General features: G+C 38.1%; 1 protein-coding gene across 4 annotated transcripts in view; it reads left to right on the forward strand.

Moving 5' to 3' along the window:
• ATRNL1 (attractin like 1) overlaps positions 1-25,958 on the forward strand; it is a 558,159-nt gene that overhangs the window by 75,114 nt on the left and 457,087 nt on the right. For 3 of the 4 annotated variants that reach the window (XR_009246557.1, XM_058671950.1, XM_058671951.1), the window contains exons 9-10: positions 10,267-10,450; positions 24,581-24,735. Coding sequence is in view for 2 of the 4 variants with exons in the window: in XM_058671950.1 (XP_058527933.1) it covers positions 10,267-10,450; positions 24,581-24,735 (339 nt within the window). In the remaining 2 variants the exon portion in view is untranslated. Of the gene's footprint in view, positions 1-1,006; positions 1,210-10,266; positions 10,451-24,580; positions 24,736-25,958 lie in introns of those variants that run through there. The other variant, XR_009246558.1, reaches the window with a different exon arrangement.

Consider the following 25,958-nt stretch of genomic DNA (forward strand, 5'->3'; position numbering starts at 1 on the left):
AAGGGAAGAAACAGAAGCCAAATAAGAAAAGCAAGGAGGGGATACTATTGATAGCATAATTTTTTAAATAAAAAGACTACTTTGTACAGTCATGCAAATAAATTTGATATTATAGAAGAAATTATTCATTTCTTACAGAATAGTGAGTTTTAAGAAATGACTCCAAAATACAAAGTTTATATAGAATAATTTGCCTTGAAAAGGTAGAGAAAAATACCAGGCTTAGATGATACTAAAGTTAAATGTTGCAAAGCTTTTAACAAAACAGTATTATTGCTATATAAATTATGTAGGAATAAAAAAGGAATGGAATCTTATAAAAGTTTTGTAAAAAATTTTTTTTACGAAAAAATTTATGTGGATGTCAGAAGTAGAGGGGGAGATAGACTGGTCTTTGATCTACTGGTTTATATTGTTGTAACATTTATAATTGGCACAGAATTAGATTATTACTGAACTTTATGATTAAGATGAATTAAAGCAAAAACACTCCCACTAAATATTAACAAATCCTAAGTAAAATTATATGAATAGTACAACTATGCTGTGATGTCTAACTTGGAATTTGATGGTTAGTGTTGCATGTTTTAATAAAATTCACCATAATAATAGATTGAAAAATTAGATCAGTATTTCCACTAGTGCTAAAAGTCCAATTCCTCATATAGACTCTTGAGAACAGAAGAATGATCAACTATTCTGTGAACACAGTTTATTTTTATATTACAGTCCTAAACCTAGCATCCTGATCTTAATGGGAAGCCGTTTTAATTAATGTCAAGATCAAAATGGTATGCCCAGTATTTCAAGTGAAAAACATATAGTGGACTACTTTTTGTGAAATATACTTATGTTTGATTGTTAGAGTAATAATGAACACAAAAAGTATGAACCAGAAGACAGCAATACTCCTTTTTTATGAGGTGGTAGAAAATCATGTGGAAAGAACAGGAAATGAAATATTTTTCCCTGAGTCTATTCTCTTTCTTTTCTTTTTGACTTTTAGGAATATTTTAGAAGCATATTGATTATTTAAATATGTTAAACAAGAAGGAAGGAAAACCAATTTTAAAACAATGTAAACAGAAACAAGACACAACCATTTCAAGTGACTAATATAATCACATTGATGGGGAGAAAACTAATTCTAGCATCTTGAACTGTCAGTCTAGGTCTTCACATGAAGGAAAACTTCACACAGATTTGGAGGTTTGTGTTTTAAACTTTTTGGCAAAGCAATTGTGAAATTATTCAGGTTGTATTGGACTGAAAGATAAATTTTGGATGGTGAGAACTTCTCAACATGGAAGATGAGAGATGCAAATAACAGAATCTTGAAGGCAGGGAAGACCCCTGCCCTGCTTGGATTAGAAGTGAAGTAACAGTAGAAGTTGATGATTATAGAGACATATATATAAGTGGAAATACAGGTATATATTCTTCTGAAAGCATGTTGAAACTAAAAAATTACTGGAGTTGAGACCGCACCAACTGCCCATATTTCCTGTTTAGTTTTTAATACCACTCATTCTAAGGAGGCAGTCTGTTTGGAGAAATAGCTCTTTCTAGGACAGTGACAAGTGAAGATGAAGCTTCAGATGAAGGAAGTGCTCAAGGAGAAAAAAAGGTGTCAGCTTGAAGTCATTGGTGAACTCTGGAATAATTTGATAGTAATAAATTACATATAGTTGGAAAAAATGGGAAATCTTAAGTTTACACTGATAATCCATAATAGTAGTGGAGGAAAGCTTCTGTTTTACATGCAAAGCTGATTGGTATTGCTAGAGTTGAAAATCATTTTGTGACAATTAGTAGAAATTTGTTGAAGACTCATCAATGGGTGCTAAGTCTATGGGAGTGGGTACAGGTTCTTAAAAAACATGTTCATTTATTTGACAGGTAGAGGGAAATGGAATGAGAGGGTTACTTGTTGGTTCACTCCTCAAATGTCTACAAAAGCAGGGCTTAGGCAAGGCTGAGAGTCCAGAGTTTTCTCTGGGTCCCACACACCCGGGGAGTGCATTATCAAGAAACTGGAATCAGATCCCAAGTTTGGACTTGGCACCCCATTATGGGGCGTGAGCATTCAAACTGCACCAAATACACACCTCTGTGGGGATGAAGTTTTGACAATGTAGGCACAATATTTAAATGTTTTCCATATAAATTAAAAAAGATGTATTTATTTGAAAGGCAGAGTTACAGAGGAGAAAAAAGGGGAGACACAAAGTGATATCTTCCACCTGCTGATTCACTCCCCAAATTATTGGACCAGCTAGGGCTGGGTCAGGTCGAAGCCAGGGGTTTCTAGCTGGTTTCCTTGTGGGTTCAGGGACCCAAACACTTTGGTTATCTTTTGCTACTTTCCCAAGCATATTAGTAGGGAACTGGATCAGAAGTGGAGCTGTTGGAACCAGAACCAATTTTATTTGCTATACTGCAATCTACTGGCAAAAATATAATTATGTAGTAGGAAAACTGTGTGATCAGAATTTAAATCCAGCCCGATGGTAAGTTGTAAATTGTGTTCATCAGTAAGAAACATCATGTCTAGCAGTTCTACAGACACATCTGTGAAAGAGAGTTATTATTTTAAGCGTGGAGACTTCACAGCCACTCTTGTAGCTATCCATTTGCCTGTGATAGTTTATGTCAGATGCAGTTGAACATGCCTATGTGCTGACAGAATGAAGCAGTGACCCACCGAAATGGGGAAAATAAATGGGACTCATATGTCTGATTAGGGGTTAATATCCAGAATACATAAAGGATTGAAGCAACTGCATGGCAGGAAAACAAATTGATTAAAATGGACATGGTTAAACGTTAGAAATTACTTAAATAATTATAACTGATCTATGGCAACATAAAATGGCAGTAGATATGTGAAAAAATGATCAGCATCATTGGGGATGCAAGTTAAAATCTCACACCTGTTACAGTGAATATTACTGAAAGGGAAAAGATGGCATCTATAATGCCAGCCTGCCATGTGGGTGCTGGCTCGAGTCCCAGCTGTTCTACTTTCAATCCAATGTCCTGTTAATGTGCCTGGGAAAACCACGGAAAATAGCCCTTGCCTTCCTGTGAGAACCCTGAGTAAAGATCCTGGTTCCTGACTTGGGTTTCCCCCAGCCCTGGCTATTATGACCGTTTGAGGAGTGAGTCAGTAGATTGAAGATCTCTCTCAGCCTCCTTCTCTGAAGCCCTGCTTTTCAAGTAATAAATAAGTCTTTAAGAAAGTCAGCATTAGTGACAGAAGTTGAAAAATTGCTTTAGCTTTAAAGAGGCTAAAGCAACATGACAACTGAATATCGACTCTGCTGCGCAACATGGTGCCTACAAATGCATAACAGTTGTGATCACACATGAGATTCCGTGCTGGATAAAAATATGCTGTGAGGGAAAATATTAACTTAATTTACAAAACTGAAATTTATGTATGTATTAAGGTACTATACATGTTAATTTTTAAAATCTGCAGAAGTAGTAACGGCCTGACTGTTGCCAGTGAAAATGAGTGCAGTAGTGCATCTAAGCTCAGTCCTTGACAAAAAAAGATGTCCTCTGCTCCCCACTTGTTTGTGTGGTGTGGAGGCTGGTATCTTTATCTGATACACAGTCAGGATGGGTTCTTAGCATGATAGGTGATCCTGGAGCAAACTCATGCGTCTTGGGAAGGTGGCTGTGTGAAGCTGACAAAGATAACTTAGCAGGGGTCAAACATTTAAAATATTAGGTCTCTTAAACAGATACATAATATGGTTCAATTATGCATTTAAATATTTAGAGATAATAGGATTGGTTTGTATGTGTGTGTGTTGAGGGAGAGAGGGGAGCATTATGGCAAGTAGGGCAGAGCAGTAACCATGAATGCGCATGGCAGGTGTACGAGGCTCCTTTGGTAAAGCAGCTTGTTCATGCCTTAGAAGTTACTGACCAAAAATGGGTCTACGGCCATACCACCTTGAACGCGCCCGATCTCGTCTGAAGTGATTGGCCAAAAATGGTGAAAGTTGAGGAAATAGATTTGTTTTGCATATTTATTTAAAGGTATATAATGAACTGAACATTATAAAAATTCCTGTGAACTTGATATGGCAGTAAGGGAAGCGTCAGTTTGTCCTTTTTTTGCTATACGTAAAATGATGACTTTAGGGAATCTATACATCTCAAAGGGGAATTGTGTGTATGGTTTTACTAACCTGGACCATAAAGCTCTTCTGGGTTAGTCCTGAGGGAAATTTATTTCACTTTGGGTTAGCAATACCTCATAAACCTTCTAAGAATCTCAATGTGAGTCTCAAGGTGAGTGTAATATTAATGTTTTCCTTTAGCGGTTTTTATGCCTTTGGAATTTGAAAGGTGTAGTTGAGAAGTCATTATTGATATTATTTTGTTACTTTGTTCTTTTTGATTTTAAAATGTTAGCAATTTACAATTTTATTTTTGATTGACGTGTAGTGCTTGTACATGGAAAACAGAATTTTCCTTGTTAAATGTAGTGAATCTGTGTAGCTTTCTCTTCTGTTCTTAACATTGTTTTTCAAAATCATGTGGTAAATGTTAAGTGTAAATTGCATATTGACTTTTGGGAAACATCAGAAGATACAGATCTGTAAAACATATATTTGGCAGTAGCAGTTGCGAATTTTTATAAGTTTTATGTATGTATGTATGTATGTATTTTTTTATTTGAGCGGCAGAGAGGCAGTCAGAAAAATAACGAAGAGCTCCCACCTGCTGGTTTACTCCCCAAATGCCCGTGGTGGTCAGTGCTGGGTCAGTGCTGGGTCAGGGCTGGGTCAGGGCTGGAGCGGGATCCCAGCTTGGGGTTGGAAGGTATGTCTTGGTTTCCCACATGAGGAAAATCCAACTGAGCCATTAGCAGATGCCTCCCAGGGTCTGTATTGAAAGAACGTCGGGACTGAATCCAGCACTCTTCATATAGGATGTGGATATTTTAACCAGCATCTTGCCATTAAGCCAAATTTCAAATTTTTAATAGTCTGAATCTCCAATTTAAAAATAATTTAATTGTAAGTATCATCAAAAAGAAAAATTTACTGTGAGCCTAAATTATTAGATCTTTCTTCAGGTCTCCCACATGGGTGCCAGGACCCAAGCCCTTGGGTCATCTGCTGCTGCTTTTCCAAGCAAAATAGCAGAGAACTGAATCCAAAGCGGAGCAGCTGGAGCCTATACACAATGCCAGCCCTGCAGGCTTTGCACACTATGCTGTACAACCAGCCCCCTTTTTTGTGCATTTTTAGAGAAAGCTAAAAGCAGCACCATGCTTGACCTAGAACCATAGTATCATGCCTGTTAATAATGTTTTTCTGCTTGGAGTTTCACTTGAAGATTATGTTCAGTGAAATGCATGCATCTTAAGTGTACCATATGACTGTTGGTAAATAAATATATGTATTTGTGAAACCCTTGCCAAGATACAGAATATTTATACTCACCTGAGGTGAGGAAGTTCTCTCATGACTCTAGATTATGCTAACACCAATACCTGATTTTTTCCCTTCCATTTAACAATTTTGCCTAAAACTTTATATAAATTATGCATGCTTTTTGGGTAGAGTTTCTTCTTTTTTTTAAAAGATGCATGCAAGTATGCTCTAGTAGTTTGTTCCTTTTTGTTACTCAATCTCATTCCAGTGCATGGATGTATTTGTTTATAGTTTCTCATATTGATGGACATCTGGGCTGTTATAATTTTGGACAAACGAATATTGCTGGTGTGAAATTCTTGTATAGGTCTACGTACAGAAATATTTTTGTTTCTGTTGTCTAGTGCTCTGTCAGGAAGAAGGCAATTCTTGAACTTGAAAAGAAAATTCTGACATTTTTCCAAAATATTCTCTACTTCTACCAGTCACTATTCTAATTTGATGTAGACTAACTTTGTAAAACCTTTGTCAAAGAGAGAGAACATGTGTTGTTTTATTTAGTTCTGAACAATAATCTTTAAGTCCAACCATTTTGTTGCAAATGTCAGGATTTGGTATCTCCAGTTTAATGGTTTTGCTGGCTCTTTGTTCCTTCCTTCCTTTGCAAGCAGGTACCTTCTGCAGTGGTAACACTTCTTTTTGGCTTCTGTGCATACACTGTAGGTTTTTACTGTGTGGTTATTTAAAACTCCATGAAGCATCCTCTATTTATATCAGGCTGTTTTAAGCTTCTGACAACTTAACTTTTATTATATATAGTAACTATATAATTTTATTCCACCTCACATATTTTATGTTTTTGATGTCACAGTTTGTATATTTTATATTTTATCTTTTCAGAATTATTGTAGCAATTATACATTAATAGTCTTGTGTTTTAACCCTCACAATAAGGATGAGTATATACCACCATCACAGTATTAAGTGTTTTAAATAGACCTTACTTACCCTACCAGAGAGTTTTACATTTCATGGTTTCATTTTTTGATAGCATAGTTGAATTTTACGTTTTTCCCAATCTGATAGGTAATATGTTTAGACAATTCACATTTAGTTCAATTGTCAGTGTACATGTTTGTTTTTGTTCCCTTTTTGTCCTGTCCATTTCTTTTTTTCCTCTTTTATGGCCTTTTTGATTGTATATTTCATTTTGTCTGTTATTAAGTTCTTTCTTATAATTGTCTATATGTTTAAATTTAGATCTACTCCTGTATTGTTCATTCTCTGTGTGTTTCCTCTGTGTTCTAATGCTGTCTTTTGGGTTATTTGAATAATGCTTTACTATTTCATTTTGATCTTTGGTGCGATTTTGGCAATTATCTGTTTAAAGTGATTGTTCTGTTTACATGAATTTAAAGTGAGTTACAACATACTTTTTTTAAAATATAAAATCTTTAGAATCGATGTTTCACTACATGGATTGGAATGTAGAACTTGTCACATTACATCTCTCCTTTCGGGTGCTGTGGTGTCTTATGAGTATATCACATCTACGCACATTGAAAATCTCCTAAGGCTATGCTGCCATTTCTGCTTTCATTCACAAAAGAAATAAAAAAGACAGTAGTATATACACTCAACACTCATATATTTATCTTATCCATTCAATCAAAATTTTCTATCTGAAGAGCTTCTTTAAGGTATTCCTTTTAGAGCAGGACAATAAGCAGTATATGGATTATCTTAATTTACTATTTTTCAGGTGGCTCTATACCAACAGTCAAGTCGTTTTTCCGTTGTGTTAACACAGATCACTAGTCAAGTAAAGACTTGAGAGGTGTAACATTGTGATTGACATTCGTGTTCTTCAGGTTTCTTGGAGTTTTTGTGCTGTACAGTTACACCGTGTCTGATGCTGTGTAGTACACATTGTAGCTGGCTTCTTATGCTTGCCTCGCACTTGTTCTTCAGCTTGGCAAACCTCTACACCCTCTTTGTGGTCCTCTTCTGTGCCATGGCCAGACCAGGGATTACGGGCAACACCCTTTGGAAACTGTAGGAGCTTCTCTTATTTCTCCTTTCTTTAGATGAGGGTTCTGTGCTGTCACAGGATGTGTTCCTGGGCTGTTGGTGATTTTAGTATATGTAAAGCATGTTTCACATTTTTTCCTGTATCTCATTGTTCATGATAGAACCATAAAGGAAATATTTAAATTGTTCCGTCATGGCCTAATGAAGAACTCAGTGTATTTTAGTCATATTGCTTTTATGGCATCATACGGAGTTGCTTCATATGTTGCATGTCCCTGTAGCTCATCTGTGAATGAGTTGCTTGTGAACCTATTGTCCGACTTTTTAGTAAACTGAGAATATGACAGAGAATGCTACCAAATTAAAAACAATATTCTTGCATATGCAAATCATGGCTTACAAATAGCAAAATACTTTTTCTAAGATTTTTTTATATTTTGTTACCTTGAATATTTGTTGAGACCAAGTAATTCATTAGAGTGTATATTTCTAAATGTACAAAATAATAATATAATGAGAATGTGAACCATAATTAATATTACCTTTCAAATATGTGAAACTACTAAACTTCTTGTAGATTTTCTTTTTTTAAGCATCACGTTTCTGAAAGTTTTATTTACTTTATTGGAAAGGCAGATTTACAGAGAGAAAGAAAGATCTATCCACTGGTTCACTCCTTAAATGGCTATGATGACTGGAGGTGAGCCAGTCTCAAGCTAGGAAACTGGAGCTTTTTCCAGGTCTCACACATGGGCGCAGAGTCCTAAGGCTTTGGGTCATCCTTGACTTCTTTCCCAGGCTACAAGCAGGGAACTGGATGGAAGTGGAGCAGCCGGGACATGAACCAACACCCACATGGGATCCCTGTGCTTGCAGGGGGAGGATTAACCAATTGAGCCATCATGATGTGCCCTCTACATTTTTATTTGTAAGGTTTATTTAATTGAAAGAGTTACAGAGAAAGGGATAGGGGAAGTCGAGAGAGACAAAGACTTTTCATTTTTGGTTATTCCTCAAATGGCTGCAATAACCAGTTCTGCTCCAAACTGAGCTCAAGAGCCAAAAAATCCACCCTGACCTCCAACATGGATGTCGGGGCTTACAACCATTTTCCATTGCTTTCCTAGTTGTGTTAGCAGAAGTTGGCTCAGGAATGAAGCTGCCAACTTGAGCTGTTATGGGATGCCTCTCATTGCTTATGTATACTCCAAAAGATGGAATCTCCAATGACTAATGCTGAAGAAACTTTGGAGTGGCATTTAGTAATGCACATGCTGATATTAAACCTGTGTCATTATTCTTATACTTCTAAAATTTAAAAAAATGCCATGTAGTTGAGTGAAATATTGTATTTATCAATAAAGCACTGATTGCTGCTAATGTAAGCAAATATATTTTTTAACTTAAATATTTTATTTTGAGGCAATTGCAAATTCATTTATAATCAAAAAAATGGTGAGCACATGTACCACTCTACAATTTTCCTCCTTGATGAAAATCTTGGGAATGTATAGTATGGTGTCATACCCTGGATACAGATGGTTGTGCTCTGATCCTCTTCAGATTTTGCTAATTTTATTTGTCTTCATTTATGCTGCTATATGCATATTTAGTTTTGTGTAGTTTTATCATATACATTGTTCTATGTGTATGTGTTATCTTAGTCACCAAGTATAGTGCAAGCAAATGGTTAAAGAATATAAATTACTTCTCAGCTGTTGCATACTTCTTTGGAAGTTAGGTCGAAAATGCATGGTCCATAGTTACATGAGTGTTCTGAAGTTTCTTTGTGTATATATCCAGCTGGCTTCAGTAGAAAAAAATCTCATTCCAATCATTTTAGAATTATTTATTTTCTGTTAGGTGATTTGGGTATTCTCAGTGAGCTGTCTTGGATGCCAGTGTTTAGGAAACTAGTGAAAGGGAGTATGAAGGTGTGGTCTGCATGCATATTTAAAGACTGTTGACATATTTCTGTTTTTGTTGCTTTTATAAACCAAGTATTCTAAGGGTAGAGAAATTGCTGCTGTTAAAATCATGTCTTGCACATGATTGGTACTTCTATCAGTGAATTTGAGGTAGGAAAGGAAAGTATCTTCTAGATGTAGTAAGCAGAATGGGATTTAGTACAGGGAATTCATTACAAAAGTATCCAAAGGTCTAGAGATATCAACGAGAGGGGAGAGCTGAGGATATGGGAGCTATTGCATATCCACACCGAAGCCTGCGGTCACATCTGCCGTTGCGAGCTACTGGAGGTGCCACTTGAGTCACTGAACAGAAGCTGTACTGGCTCAGTGTTAGAAGCCACCATTCCATTTTCCTACCCTTTACTTCTGCTCTTAACCTATTACCAGTACTCTAGTTGGTGGAATCTGACATTGACATGCTTACCAGGGAAATTTTAAGTTTTCATCCTTAGCACTAAAAATGACTTTTAAAAGGGAGAAATGGGACTTGTAATGAAAAGACAAAGTTCTAGCTCAGTGGAGAATCTGTTCAGTTTATCTTAGATTTGTTGTGGTTGGGGTAATGTACCATTTTCATCTTGGTAATATCTCTTTTTCTTCTGCATATGTAAGAATTTGGATTTTAAAGCTTTATTTTGTTTATGGATGGTCAAATATTATTCAGTTTTAGCCCTAGCATCTAACATGGTATTTGGCACAGATTTAACAGGTAGTTTATTGACTAACTGAATGTTAGGTATGGTATGTTCATAAAAATATACCTTTAAAATTAACCTTTAAAACTAATGAGTATGTAATTTTGCTAATGTGCTAGTTAAAGTTTTAATGCTACATGAGATTCAGGATTTATCTTCTTTCTGTTACAGCGTCAAACACTTGGCTTGTTCCAGAAACTAAAGGAGCTATTGTCCAAGGTGGATATGGCCATACCAGTGTGTATGATGAGATCACAAAGTCCATATATGTTCATGGAGGCTATAAAGCATTACCAGGCAATAAATACGGATTGGTGGATGATCTTTATAAATATGAAGTTAACACTAAGACTTGGTGAGTAGACTGAATAGAAGTATGACAAGGAAAAATACATTGATTTCATTTTCTATTTGCATAATAATGATATTTATTAACTATTTTTTCTGGAGAAATTAGACCTTTGCAAACCCTATTTCGAATAACAATGTACTGTCTTATAACAGAGACAAGAAGAAATGATGTGTAGCTATCATTAGTATAAGTGGTTCACTTTAAAAGGGCTTTGGGTCTCATAGAGATATTTATTCTATATGCATTACTTGTAAGTGCTGATGCCATATTTATTTCAGGTGAGCAATTTTATTTAGTAGAGTAAATTTTTAGTTTTGATATCTAGTTCAGAACCTGTTATTTGTATTTATTTTATCATCAGTGGTGTGTTAAAAATATATATTTTCAGTTTCAACATCTCGATTTAAAGTTTTATAACTTGTGGCAGTTAGGTAGAATTCTCTCTGATAAGCAGTGTTACATTGCACACCTCATAGTGGTCTTATGCACATGTACCGTTCTTTCTGCAAGGCATACACTGAAAAGTGGACTTTTTGTATCTGATTATTTACATCCTCAACTGTTTTACATGTTACAAGTTGTTTCTCAAGTTACAATGATTATGTGTGTTCCTACCAGCAAGAAAGTATGAGTTTGTTGTGTGTGTGTGTTTTCACCAATAGCTGATAACAGAACTTTCACTTTTGCCCATATGAAGGATAGGGATGGTGGTAGCTTACTGATGTTACAGTTTCTCTCATTGCTGTTAACATTTCACATCTCAACATTTCTCTCACTACTGTTATGGATAAACACTTTTTTGTTTAAGAAATTTCTTCCTGATATAGATAATATGTTCTCTGTGCTTGAAATATTAGTTATTTCTTTGTGTTTTGATTCTCTGGATAAGTATGTTTTAATGTACTGCTTTTGTTGCATTAATTTTCTTTTGCAAAGTCTGGGAAATTACCTCTTTTTATTTTATGACATTATATTTCTTTAAATTCATAGCATTTAGTTATTTTATGTGTTTATATGAAATGCAATTTTTCATTAAAATGTAACTTGTTCTACCTCCTTCATTTTTCATATTTCTTATTTCTTTAAAAAAAGAATTATAAAATTCTTGTTGTAATTTTTCCTGCAGTATTCTTTCTTTTTTATTTGGAAGGCACAATTACAGAGAGGTAGACAGAAAGAGTGAGGTAGAGAGAGAGATAGATCTTCATTCTGTTGATTTGCTCCCCAAATGTCTGCAATGACCGGATGTGCGCCATTTCTAATCCGGGAGCCAAGATCTTCTTCCAGGTCTCCTGCATAGGAGTGCTGGGACCATTTTCTGCTGCTTTCCCAGGATCACCAGCAGGGAGCTGCATTGGAAATGGAACCACTGACTCAAAGCAGTGCTCCTGTGGGAAGCTGTCACTGCAGGCAGTAATTTTGCCTGCTATACCATTGTGTTGACCCCAGTGTTGTTCTTTATATTTAAAAGCACTAAAATATGTAAATCATTTTTCTTTAAAATAACATACATTGGATTTTCTATGTATTATGTCTGCTTTTCTCCTTGACTTTTTTTTTGCATGTTAGCAAGAGGCATTGCCATATATTTTAAATATCGTATAATTTGAAAGTCTGAAAATTTTAGAATTTTGAACCATTTTGGATTATTGAATTAGGAATGCTCAAATGATATAGTCTATACCAGATCCCCAAATCTCTGAAATCTGAAACATTTCTTGTCCCAAGCATTATACATAAGGCACACCAAACCTGTATAGAGATTAAACCACTATCAACCAGTTTTTATCATAGTTTTGCAGGTATTATATTGCCTAATACCAAAAAAAGCAAATATAATACCTGTGTAAAGGAGGCGGCATAATTCACAGTGCAAAAGGTGTAGCAGTGCTCATTTAAGGAGCATGTTGAATACAAGTAAATGTAGGAGGGAATAACTGGGTGTATTGTGGATAAAGTCAAAATGATACATTAAAATTTTGTTTACTAATTAAATAAAATTTTCTCTGACTTCATGCTTTTCTACCTGAATCATTTTCATGGTATACTTTTTCATAGAAAAATAAAGTTATCTAACCTGATAATTTTTATGTGTACAGATAGCATTAGATACTTGCCCTATTAGAGAATTGATAAAACAGTTGTATGATTAAGACCTTATTAGAAATATGTTCCTAGTATGGTTACTGCTTGAATATTTTAACAGATATTTCTCAAAGACATTAATTAATTAATGAACACTAAATTGATTTTCTGTTAACCTTAAAGTTTATTGAATTCATGAGGTTTTATCGCCTTTTGCTTTCTGATTTTCAGCCATTATTATTATACATTGCACTATATGTAAAGTTTGTAATATTTTATGTAGTTTTAAGATATCACTATTATTTCTCCATCATGTGGAATAATCTTAATATTTGCAACCCAAAACTGATTTCATGTTTTGGTAGAGATGATTAAATACATGTGCCAATTTTTGAGATTTTAGGTGGTGCAAGTTTGGAGGAGTTCTTTGTTGGGGCAAAATATGTATGTATATACATTGTGTTGATTCAGTAGAAAAAATGTGGAATTATATCTGTTTGTAGCATCAGTGAAAGGCACTGAAACCGTCAGTTTCAGAGAGGAAGGATTTTTGTCAAGAAAGGTGGATATGACCTATCTTGACCCTTTTGTGCTTGAGGCAGTTAAGTACTATATAAGAACATGAACATTGCTGTAGCAACAGCTCTGGAAGACCAGTATGGATTTCCAGGTGTGCCAACGGAGATGAGGCTTGGTAGGCCCTAGGACTTAGTGTAGTCCTTCAAGTTCTGAATGGTCTTAGGATAAATACACTTGTGAATGCTCACATTGTTTCATTGGTTTATTGAGGAAGTTAGTATCATCCTGAGCCCCATTGTTTCTTTAATATCTCATAAGCAATATCTTGCATATGCTAGAAAATTAACAGCTTAAAAAAAGAAGATAGAGAAAAAAACAGTACAATGGAGTTATCAGATACCGACTTAAAAATTGTTATATGTTTAAAGAATCCAAATTTGATTTAGAGAATATTAGAAGAGAACTTGAAACTTCATAGTAAAGAATCAGGTGGAGGGTCAGCATCATGGCATGGAATATTAGACTGCTGCTTCCGTATTGAGGTGCCATTTCTAGTCCTGCGTCCTCTCCTGATCCAGCAGAAACAGAGCTGTTAAATAGATGTTAAATTATTAAGCTTTGTGATTTCTCTGAAAATTTAACTTTCAGATTAGAGAAAGTTATTCAGGGTACTTTTATATCTGTGTTGTTAGTTAAATCATATTTCCGTAATACTAATGAACATCTGCTTTATCCTTATATCTTTGTACTGTAAATGTGTGAAATCATTTTAATAAGATTTTAAACCTCTATGTAGCCCTATTTTGAGAATAAACCTATGAAGTTATCAGTAAGAGAAATTTCTGGTTTAAAATTTTACGGCACACACTAATGTGGGAAATAGTAGAAGTGTGTACACATACATATAGTAAAAAATTGCTAAGTTAAAACAAATGCATAATATTTCCACGGTCAAGAAAGAGTATTATCTTTGTAAACACGAGAATAGTTTCTGAATTTTGCCAATTTTGAATTGTCTGCTTAAGATCATATTTTGATGATCAAAAAAAATCACTTATCAGTATAGGTTTTAAAGATGATTAAAAACTATAGTACTTAATATTTTCCTAGTTTTAGGAGTCAGTAAATATCGCTTATAAAAAGGGTTTATGAAAACATACATATGTGGTTTCAGAACCATAACAAAATGAAAACTGTCTAGTTGAACTGAGAGAGGATATTACAATTGCTCAGTGGATCTCCATGTCCCTCCTTGTTGCCACTCTTCCAGAAAGGTAACAACCATTGTTTTTAATGCTGTGTAAGTTCTCTATCTGCAGTTTTTATAGATTTCCTAGCATTTATCAATATATTTGTAAACAAGGCATTCAGTTTGTAAATTTTTGATTTTGTTTTGGCCTATTTAAAATGTATGTACTTTCTCTAGAGCCCCCCCCCTTTTGTTCTTATTTTGAATAGCAAAGAGTATGTTTTCTTTCTTTTTTTTCTTAATTAAAGATTTATTTTTATTGGAAAGGCAGATTAGATTTATGTAGAGGAAAGACAGAGAAAGATCTTCCACCCGCTGGTTCTCTGCCCAAATGGCTGCAACAGTGAGAGCTGAAACTCCTCAACGCCAGGAGACGGGTGCATCTCCGGGTCTCCCCCGTGGGTACAAGGCTCTGAGGATTTGGACCATCCTCTCATGTTTTCCCACACCATGAGCTGAGAGCTGGATGGGAACTGGAATAACCAGGACACAAATTGGCACCCCCTTGATACCCTGGTGTTTTGTTAGCAAGGTGAGGATTTTAGTCAATTGAACCACTGTACTGTGCCTAAAAGTATGTTTTCAAAATTGCAAAATAGTCATAGGTTCCCAATAAGCCATATAAAAGGGTTTTTTTTTTAAGTGGGAGCTGGTCTCTGCCCTTGATAGCAAAGCCTCACTGTTATTCATGGGGATCGTGATACTTGTTTTCTGTTTCCATTTCGGTTCAAACAATCAAGCTCGTCCATCTACAGAGTGTAAAAAAAGTTCGGCTTGACTAGAGAGCATATTTTAAACAACTGGTGAGCTGTTGTTAACCAACGCAATTAGATCATCATAAATATGGGGAAAGGAATCCATAAAATTAAAATAAAATTTACCAGTTTTCTAAAAAAAAACCCCAAAGCCAAAAACCAACACCACAAAAACCCAAATAACTCACATCCCTATAGCTAACCCTGACTGTCTTCATTCACAGTAGTGTATACTCAAACCATATGGGGGAAAATGAATAAAAACAGAGGCACCATTGCCTGTAAACATTTTGTGACATCTAGAGGATATTTCTTATGTCTGCTCATGTACGCAACAGTGAATTACGTGTTTCTGATGACCAAGGACTGATGTCTAAGTGGTGATTCTGTAGTGTTTCTGGACTGATGTCTAAGTGGTGATTCTGTAGTGTTTCTAGGACTTTGTCCACTCGATGCATGTGAAAAAGGCAAGAAGGCTTGGCAGCCAGGAGACGGGAGGCATTTTTCATGATGAGATTGCTTTAAAAACGACTGTGGCTGTGTCCTTGCGCATGCGTCATTGGCTTGGACTTTGTTCTTATTCCACTGCATGGATGCATTATTTAGTAAGATCGTGTGGAGCTCTTAACAAAGTCTCCATCAATAGCAGGACCACATGGATCTGCAGAACTGGGGACCATTTAATCTTTCAAATATCTAAACATGTTTTTGCCAACTTTTCTACATTAGGATGATACATTGTGGCATTGAAGCATACTTTAGGGGCTGCTGTGGGTATTATGGAAAGAGTAGTTCTGGTTTAAAAGTCCCTTCCTCAAGGGAGAAAATATGGCCCATGACCACATGAAAATAAGTAGTCATTGCTCTCATCTGGTTCCTTTTTAGTGTCAGGAACTGGTTCTGCCAGCAGATGCTCCATTTTCTTGATGATCCTCATGGAAACCTGGCTATCTTGTGAGATCTCAAGTTTGGCCTCTCCTGAGTCCTTCTCTTTTTTTAATTTTAAATTTTATTTTTTAATTTTTTAAAGATTTATTTATTTTTATTGCAAAGTTAGATATACAGAGAGGAAGAGAGACAGGAAGATCTTCCATCTGGTGATTCACTCCCCAAATGGCCGCAATGGCCAGAGCTGAGCCAATCCAAAGCCAGGAGCCAGGAACCTTCTCCGAGTCTCCCACGCGGGTGCAGGGTCCCAAAACCTTGGGCCGTCCTCGACTACTTTCCCAGGCCACAAGCAGGGAGCTGGATGGGAAGCGGAACCTCCGGGATTAGAACCAGCACCCATATGGGATCTCGGGAGTGCAAGGCGAGGACTTTAACCATTACACTATTGTGCCGGGCCCTAAATTTTATTTTTAATATTGTTTATATAGGTGAGAGATGGATGCCCGTGTGGGCTGCTGATTAGTGGAGGATCAGGTATGGAAGAAGGTGGATGGGACAGGTATTTCAGACTTATTTTTTTTCTCCTCTGTCCACGGTGGAGGAGGAAGAGAGGGCAGCTTCATGATGTCAGACTACATCAGCACCTGGGGACTGGTGATGGTCCTTTGACAACTTAGAAACCCTGATGTGGGGAAAATTGTTCCGAGGGTGTTACTTGAGTGGTTTTGATAGTTTTGAGAAGTTATTGGTTTTGTTGCTCTATAGTTGAGAAAATCTTTCTAAGGTCTATTGATTGACAAGAGTCCACATTAGTACATCCACAGATCCAGGAACATGCTGCTAACTTGGGCAGGAGAATATCTTGCATGAACTGATGGGGGTGGTGGCTCAACCCAGGCATCCTGCCACAGCTCTGGTCCTTATGCATAACAGCAGGTACCACAGCCCAGCTGGTGAGACCCCAGTAACCCTACCAGACCCACTCCCAACCCTGATTTTTTTTCATAGCAGCTTTGGCTGCAGCCTAGCCTGCTCCAGCTCACCAGCTCTAACGCATATGCACAGGTACTTTGACGCACTCCATAAATTTCCATACTAGGCCTGCTTCCAGCCCTGCCCAGCCTGTCCCCACACCCCCACTCACATACATGCCAAAAGGTGCTGCAGCCCAGCTGCTCTAGCTTGCTTCCAACCCCAGGTCTCACACTCACCAGTAGGAACTGTGCCTAGCAGGGGAATATTTCAAGTTCCCCTACCAGACTTGCCCTTAGCAAAGGATCTCATGTGTGCCTTCAGGTGCTTCTGCCCAGACTGATGTGGCAGGCCCCCAGTCCTGGCATTCACTGGTGAGTGCTGTGGCCTGTCCTACATCCACTGAAGCTCTTGAAAGCAGCAACAGATGCTGGAACCCAGCCCAGTTGACCCACCCCCAGACCTAGCCCCAGACCTAGTCCACACAAGAGTTGATGGATGCTGTGTTCTTGCCCAGCCTGGTCCACCCACAGCCCCAGCTCTTGCATCCGCATGTGGGAGCTGCAGCCCAACAGGGGCGTCCCCAGAGTTCCCCTACCAGGAGTGTTCCCAGTCCTGGGTCTTGCGCACTCTGGCAAGTGCTTTGACCAGCATGACATGGCTTTCCCATACTTTCAGCTCTTGTTCCTTGGTGTTGCAGCCCATCCCAGCTGGTTGCAGCCCACGTTCTGTCCTAGGTCTTGTGTTTGCCTGGCCTAGCTTGGCTTGTCCCCAAACCCTGCCCACACAAGTACCCACAAATGCTGCAGCCTTGTCTGGCTTGGCTCAGCTCCAGGGGCAGTGGCCCTGATTGGTATAGTTTGCCTTCAGTTCTGGCCCTTGGCCCTTGCATGTACCAGCAGTGTTGCACTCTGCCTCCCATTAGCCACAGCCCCTGTGAATATCAGGTGGGTTCTTGTCAGGTGAATTCCATGGTCCAGCCTGGCCCAGCACATCGTTGTCCCTGCTAGCTGTGTAAAGTGGTGTGTCCTGCAGCCCCACAGAAGTGAGCCCACAAGTCCCCTACAAAATCTGCTTCCAGATCTGGTTCTGTCTCATTCTGGTGGGTGCTGTGGCCCAGCCTGACATGATCCACCCCCTGGTATCATCATTCCATAACTCCAGGTCCCTGGTCAGGGGAAATATGTCCTGGGGTTGGATCATTTGATAGATAGGTGGGTGGGATTTACAAAGAACAGGGAGGGTGTGGCTTCTATCTTGTGAGCCTAAGCTATTTATATACCTGTCCCATTTCATTTCTCCTTCAGAGATTTCTGACTCTTAATTAGAACAAGAGCTGCTGAATTAGTCACTTAATTTGGTTAAGGGCTGCTGAATTAGTGTTTGATTAGATGAAGAGTTGCTGAAGGGTGTAGATTGATTATATCTTTTGAGTTACTTTTTACTGATTAGGAGTGTAGTGTTTGCCTATCCCAGGTTTGGAACTCTATTTCTGTCTCATTTAAAGGATCTCTCATGAGCTGGAGAGCTTTCATTCAGTGCCAAAAGTTATGTCCTCAGCATCTTCATCATTACTCAGAGATGTTGGCTTCTTTGCCTAGGAATCAGCAACATAGGTGGTCTACTCATGCAACATGTTCTCCAAGGTCAGACCTCACACCTGTGGGTCTAATTCTTAAAATTGAAGATCCTGACATGTCAGATCATCATGTTGTTTGCCAATGCCAAAGCCATTGGTGGGCTCTCCCCTTCCCCCAGTCCTGTGGTGCCATGGCTTGGCCCATGGAGCCCCAGCACACTGGCTCTCTTGATCCCCCTACGTGGCCTGCCCCAGGCACTACTTTCATGTGCACTGGCAGGTGCAGTGGTCTGTTCTAGGATGCCTGTGGCTGCAATTCTGTCCACATGGGAAGCTTTCAGTGGCTCCCACTCCAGCTTGAGGACCCTGGCAAGCAGGTGGTGGGAGTCCACTTGCCCTGTCTTTTGCAGATTTAACCTCAAAGAATAGGAAACTCTGTTGGTGCACTGGTGAAGTTAACACAGAGTCAGCATGAACCAGACCTAGACTGTCTGCCAGCTGCTGTCTGTTTTTCTGCCAGGAGTGTAAAACTTTCCTAGGTACAAGACAACCCAGGCAGTTACCTGTGGCTGGGGTCATTCACATGGCCTTCTTCCTATGTGTTTGTATTTGGTTTTACATAGCCTTTTTAAACGGACACCAGTAATCTAGATTAAGATCGGTGTGATTGCATTTTAATCACATTAAAATGTGATCTCATTTTCACTTAACTGATGACAGCTGCAGAGAGACTCTTATCAGAAAAAGATCACTTACTGTGATTATAACTGGATAGGAATTTAGGAAGGGATTTTTTTTTTTACCAGTAGAGTATAATTTTATTTCTTTCTGTTGTGACTTGATGAATGGAAATGCAATTTATTTTTATATTATTCTTATGTTTAGTAACTTGCTGTATTTTACTAATTTTTGTTCATTTTTTTAGTAGTGAATCAGGTTATATGCAAGTAATTCTAGTTTTGTTTCTTTCAGGATTTTACAACTTTATATATTAATTTTTTGCCATATAATTTCAGCTATAATCTCTAGTTCATTATTACATAGAAGTGGTGTTAGCAAAAATCTAGTATTTCTTTAGGAAATTTGTTTATTTGACAATTGGGATAATAGGGACAGAGAAAAAGAGGAGGGAGAGGGAGTGAGAAAGAGAAATCTTCTTGGTGCTAATTCACTCTCCAAATTCACTCCCCTGATGGGTTGTAGTTCCTCCTGGTAAGTAGATGATTTCAGGCCGGGGTGTTGGTCAGACTGGGCAAGGAAGCTCCACCTGGTGGGAAGTGTGTGGGTTGGTTCTAGATTGGGCAGGGCTGGGCCAACCTTAGCTCACTGGCATGCAGGACCCAGGCTGCAGGGTGGGTCATGCCAGGCTAGGCTGTCACACCTATTGGTTTGAATGAGCCAGAGATGGGAGTAGACTGGCCAGAGCTAGGCTGCAGTACCCACCAATGAGAGTCCTGTAACTATCTGTTGGGTCCCTTCGTTTAATAATGTGTTTCAAATCTGTATTGATTTTCTGTCTGAATGACTTGTCTGTTGATGTGACTAGAGTGTTGACGTCATCTGCTATTACTGTTCTAGAATCTAGCTTTCCCTTTAGGTCTAGTAGTTTTTGCTGTATATATCTTGGTGGTTTTGTGTTGGGTGCATATGTTGTTATGATCATTATGTTTTTTTACTGACTTGAACCTTTTGTCTAAATGTAATGTTATGTATCTTTATATGCTTTTTTAAATTTAAAGTCTGTTTTACCTGATATCAGGATAACTACTGCTCATCTTTGGTTTCCATTTTCCCAGTATGTAATTTTTCAGCATGTCATTTTCAGTCTGTGTGTACCTTTGTGAAATAAGTTTGTTATAGACAACATATAGTGGGATTGCATTTTTAATGCATTTTGCCAACTCAAGTGCTTTCTTGTAAAGATTTATTTATTTGTTTGTTTGTTTGTTTGTTTATTTATTATTTCTATTTGAAAGGCAGATATTACAGAGAGAGAAGGAGAGAGAGAGAGAACTTCCATCTTCTGGTTCACTCCCCAAATGGCCATAATGATTGGACCTGAGCTTATCTGAATTCAGAAGCTAGGAGCATCCTCTGGGTTTCCCACGTGTATATAAAGGGTCAAAGTTTTGAGCCACTGTTTGCTGCTTTCTGAGGCTGTAAGCAGGGAGCTGAGATAGGAGTAGGACATGAACCAGTGCCTGTATGGGACGTTGGAGCCACAGGTGGAGGATTAGAAGGCCATGCTACCATGCTGGCCCCTTCATGTCTGTCTGTCTGTCTTCCTTCCTTCCTTCCTTTTACATTTTTTTATTATATTTTTGACAATCTTTACATAGTTGATTAGGGAAAAAAGTTGAAGGGCTACAGGAAAGTGGGTAAGACCATCATTTCCACACATTTTTTTTCTATATCTGGGGTAAAGGGAGAGGTACAGGAGAACCCCACCGAGTCTCTCACCCATCCCCCAGGTCCCCGATGTGTGGCAGGCTCTGAGGGTCTTGTTCAAGTGGTTTTGATAGTTCAGCAGTTATGAATTGCTGCCAATCTCACCACTCCAAGCAAGAGGAAGTCATTGGAGAATCCACTGGTTGACTTAGTCCATCTTAGAATCTCCGTTTGCCCTGTTTTTCACTGTCAACATTTGGCTGGGGTAGTTGATTTATTTGTTCTGTCTTTTCATGGTTAGGGTTCTGAGTCCGGCAGTTTGATTTAGGGGATCCCTAATGAAACTTTGTCTGAGGTGAACCCAGACCAGAATCTTGTGTGTACTTGCAAGTACAGGGCCCAGTACAGTTCATTGCCCTAATCAGCTGGTGGTTGCAATTGCTAGGTCGGTTCTGTTTCCAGCTTTGTCTTTCACTGGAACCAATGGGTGTTGTAGTCCAGCCTGATTCTGCCCAGCACACACTCAGCCCTCACATAAACCAGCGGGAGCTGCAGCCTAGTCGGAGTGACCCAAAATAACCCCCACCATGCCTGCTCCCTATCCTGGTTCCTGTGCTTGCCATTATGTGTAGCAGACTAGTCCAGTCTGTCCCACATCCCATTCAGCTCTCATACATGTCAATGGTCATTGAAGCCTAGTTCAACCCAACCAGCTGCACTATCCAGCCCACACACATGCTGTTGGGTGCCCTTCTGTCTAGCCATTCCTGCCCTTTTCCTGGTTTTCGTGTCCTCCAGTGGGAGTGGTAACCCAAGAGGGAGGTGTCCACTATTTCCCTTCTAGGCCACTCCCACTCCCGGATTATGCACTCTCTAGGTAGTTCTGCAGTTTAACCTGACAGAATTAGCCCCCTGTGCCAGCTTCTGCCAGCTGATGCTGCGGCTAAGCCCCAACAACCCTCACCCACTCTATTTTATGCTTGCACCAGCCCAGCTTGACTGCACGGGGATATTCTCACTGAGGCCTGGGTGTGACCCTCCCTCCCTCCTTCCCTCCCTCCTTCCCTCTCTCCCTCCCTCCTTTCCTCTCTCCCTCTCTCCCTCTCTCTCTTCCTTCCTTCCTTGCTTCCTTGCTTGCTTCCTTCCTTCCTCCCCCACCTCCATATCTCATTCGTAATAGTATTTTTTTTTAAGATTTTATTGTTATTGGAAAGCCGGATATACAGAGGAGGAGAGACAGAGAGGAAGATCTTACATCCGATGATTCACTCCCCAAGTGAGCCGCAAAGGCCGGTGCTGCGCCGATCCAAAGCTGGGAACCAGGAACCTCTTCTGGGTCTCCCACGTGGGTGCAGGGTCCCAAAGCTTTGGGCCATCCTCAACTGCTTTCCCAGGCCACAAGCAGGGAGCTGGATGGGAAGTGGAGCTGCCGGGATTAGAACCGGCGCCCATATGGGATCCCGGAGCATTCAAGGTGAGGACTTTAGCCACTAGGCCACGCTACCGGGCCCTCATATCTCATTCTTTATCTGCTTTGTGTCATCTGAGGAATGTGGAAGTCCAGCTAAGTATCTCACATAGGAGGCAGGGGCCGAAAGCATCTTGTGCTGCTTTCCAAGATTCATTAACTGTCAGCTGAACCCAAAGCAGAGTAGCCAGATAAGGTATGAGAGCATCTCATACAGTGGGTCACTGGCAAGTGCCCCTCCCTCAGGGTTTTTTTTTTTTAGATAAGTCTTAAAAGTTTGGATCCCAACAAGGCTTTTATATAAGCTTTTTTCCCCCTTCTTGATTTTCTCTATTAGTCTTCTTGATTATTTATGGATTGATTATTTTTCTCATGAAGCCAGCACCTATCTATTCATTTCTTATAAGAAAAATAATCTTCATTTTTAAAAGACGTACATTTACTTGAAGGAACAGTGGTACAGGGATAGAGAAAGACACACAGGACGGTGGGCTGGGGGAAAGAGGCAGACACAGAGACAGGGGCAGGTGAGCTAGGCACTTACTGTCTCTGTGCACCTTCTTCCTGAGAAGCTCTTGGGCTTGAAGTTTCACAGTTTTTGTTCCAACACATCTATTTCCCTTGGCAGAGCTCTGGAATCTTCTTTCTTTTCCACACAGGGAAAATCTTTGTACCCCTGCCTTAGGTTTGTGTGCAGCTTGACTGTAAATTTTTTCTTGAGGAATGACACACAATACTGCCTTAAATGTAGGCCGTTGGGTAGGATTGATAAGCTCTGATCGCCTCAGCTAGCCTCTAAGTATGGTGAGCTCCGTGACTGAACTGAATGGGCCTTGCACTGGTTCAGTTAAACCTTTGAGGAGGGTCTGGGTAGAGAAGGAACATCCATGGTTTTTCCTGCAGTGGAGCTGTAAGCTGGTGAACATAAGAATGGCTGGAGGGCAGTCTGCTGCTCCCAGTGAGACTGGGTTGGCCTGGACTGGTTACTGAGGGATAAAGGTGCCTTACCCATGTGGGATAGAAATTCTGTCAGACTGAACTGATTGCGTGTCTGTGAGCAAGGTATGAGGGTAAGCTGAGGAGCAAATGTTGGGTCTGATGCTATGGATTATTACTGTTTTAATCACAATGTGGTAGGTATTCTTGCATAAATATTTCCTAGTAAAATAATCTGAGACTATAAATTGACATTGTTGTCATGTGTGTTTGTGTTATTACTATCATTTTGCTAACTGTAATTCTTTCCCTAGGAAGAATATTTGTGGAACTCCTCAGGTTCCCATTGTGGAAGTTAGCTTCATATTCTTTAAGCGTTAATGGTATTATAATACATGGTTTTGGAGGTATATCATGTGGCATACTAACTATGGCATATATGCCAGCTATGTTTGTATTTGAATGTTTTGTACCAGGCTTTTAATTAGAATAGCTATAAAATGTTGATTCATGTTGTCATATGCCTTTATTATATATTCTCTCATTAATGTCAGTTATAATTATTAACATATATATGATGATGTATTTTCAGTACTTATCCTTAGTATTATACTTTAATTAAAAGCACATTTGTATTTTAATGTTTCTCAGAAATACATTATGAGCATAAATTATATATAAAAATCTGGATGTGTTTTAACTATTAGCAAAGCAATCTGCATAGATGAATATAATGTATATGATTACATTTATGTAAAGCACAGAAATAGCAAAATGAATTATTTTTATGATAAGAATAGAAGTAATGCTTTATTTTGTTTTAGAACTAGGTGTGTTCATTTTTTGAAAATTCATTGAATTTTATATTTATATGCACTTCTGTGCATGTTAAGTTATAGTTTAAAAAGTGCTTAGGAGCTTAGATAAGTTAAACTGAAGACATTTAAGAATAAATTTATTTACTTTTTTACTTATTTTAGTGTTTAAAAGTGATGATGCTTTTGTTATCTTTTTGTCCTCTTTGTGAAGACACATTTCCAACTTTTATAAAATGAAAATGCAATTAACAATTATTGCGTTAACAATTCTGCTTGCTGTTTTCTTAAAACATTTTAAGATACTAAGAATTCTAAACTATTTTTGAATTTGTTTTTAAGATGTTAAAAGTTTTTTCCCCCGTTCCAACAGTTCCAGTGAAAATTCTGTCTGCAAATTGGATTCTTTATGTAGTATAAATACAATCAGGAAGGCCTTTTTATCTTTTGTAATGCATTTTCTAAATTTTATTCTGTAGGACTATTTTGAGAGAAAGTGGGTTTGCCAGATATCTTCATTCAGCTGTTCTAATCAATGGAGCTATGCTTATTTTTGGAGGAAATACCCATAATGACACTTCCTTGAGTAACGGTGCAAAATGTTTTTCTGCCGATTTCCTGGCATATGACATAGGTATGTATCTGTTAGGGTTGTACAAAGTAGGAAATATCAAGTTTTCCACATGGAAATTCTCAAATATATAAATTGAAAGCATGTGTAAATGTCAATTTGGCAATACATTTGATGTAAGAGTATGAATTCGAATCTCTCCTGTTTCAACAACGCAGCAGAGCTGGGGACAGAACTGCAGGTGTTAAGCTAGTACTGAAGATTGGAACACAGAAATCTAGGTTTTGGAAACATTTTTTGTATTGTATCCCTAGGTGAACTTTGGACCAATTAATTGTGTTATTATATTAGCTTTGATAGTATGTAGGCACACTGTGTAAATTCCAAATATCAGCAGGAATTCAAACATTTTAGGTTTAGTATAAGTGAGCAAAAATGGATTTCTATTAAACACACCATATACATTTAATATGACTAGTAGTCGTATGCCAATAGAGAAAGGAGTATAGATAAAATAGAATTAAAGAAGTTTTTGAAACAAAGTGGAAATCAGAACAGAATGGAAACAAGTAAAGTATAAGAAAGTTTTCAGAAAATCAGAAGTATTGTACATTTATATAATTCATTTAATTTTAATTATACAACTATAGTCTGGTTGATTTGAATGAATTTATTTAATAAGATACTAAAATTCGGCAATTCATTTTTACTATAACATTAATCTGACATTTAATATTTGTATGGTACTAAAGAACATCTTTAATTAATGGTATATAAAAAAGGAATTTACCTTAGTTAAAGCTGTTAAAAAATAGTTTGACAAAAACAAAGGAGACCATAGAATGAAAATATGGTAGTTGATATATATTTTCACTCTTAAGCATCATATAGTTACAGAGTTAGTCTGTTTTGGAAAATCATTTAAAGTGACGGCATATATTTTGAGTATTTGTATGTTGAGATATTTATACCATTGTCAATTTATTTGAAATGAAATTCCCAGTAATAACTCTATCAGTTATGATTAATCATTCTATCCTAAGTGATTAAATCTTAATCTTTCTGAAATAGTCATTTCAAACCATGTTTCATGATGAACAGAATTGTCTCAGCTTCTTGGAGGCTCATTAGTTCATGTTGGAGATCCAGGAAGATGGCTTGAGTGAGGCAGTAGATGTAGCTGGCAGGGACCTTCCTGTGACTTGCCACTGCCAGACTTTGCCTGGCGCTACTATTCTGACTATTGTAGTGAGGTAGTGAGCTTATTTTTGCAGTAGTAAAGGAAA

The sequence above is a fragment of the Ochotona princeps genome, chromosome 13 (genome assembly GCF_030435755.1).
Source record: "Ochotona princeps isolate mOchPri1 chromosome 13, mOchPri1.hap1, whole genome shotgun sequence".
Taxonomy (NCBI): Eukaryota; Metazoa; Chordata; class Mammalia; order Lagomorpha; family Ochotonidae; genus Ochotona; species Ochotona princeps.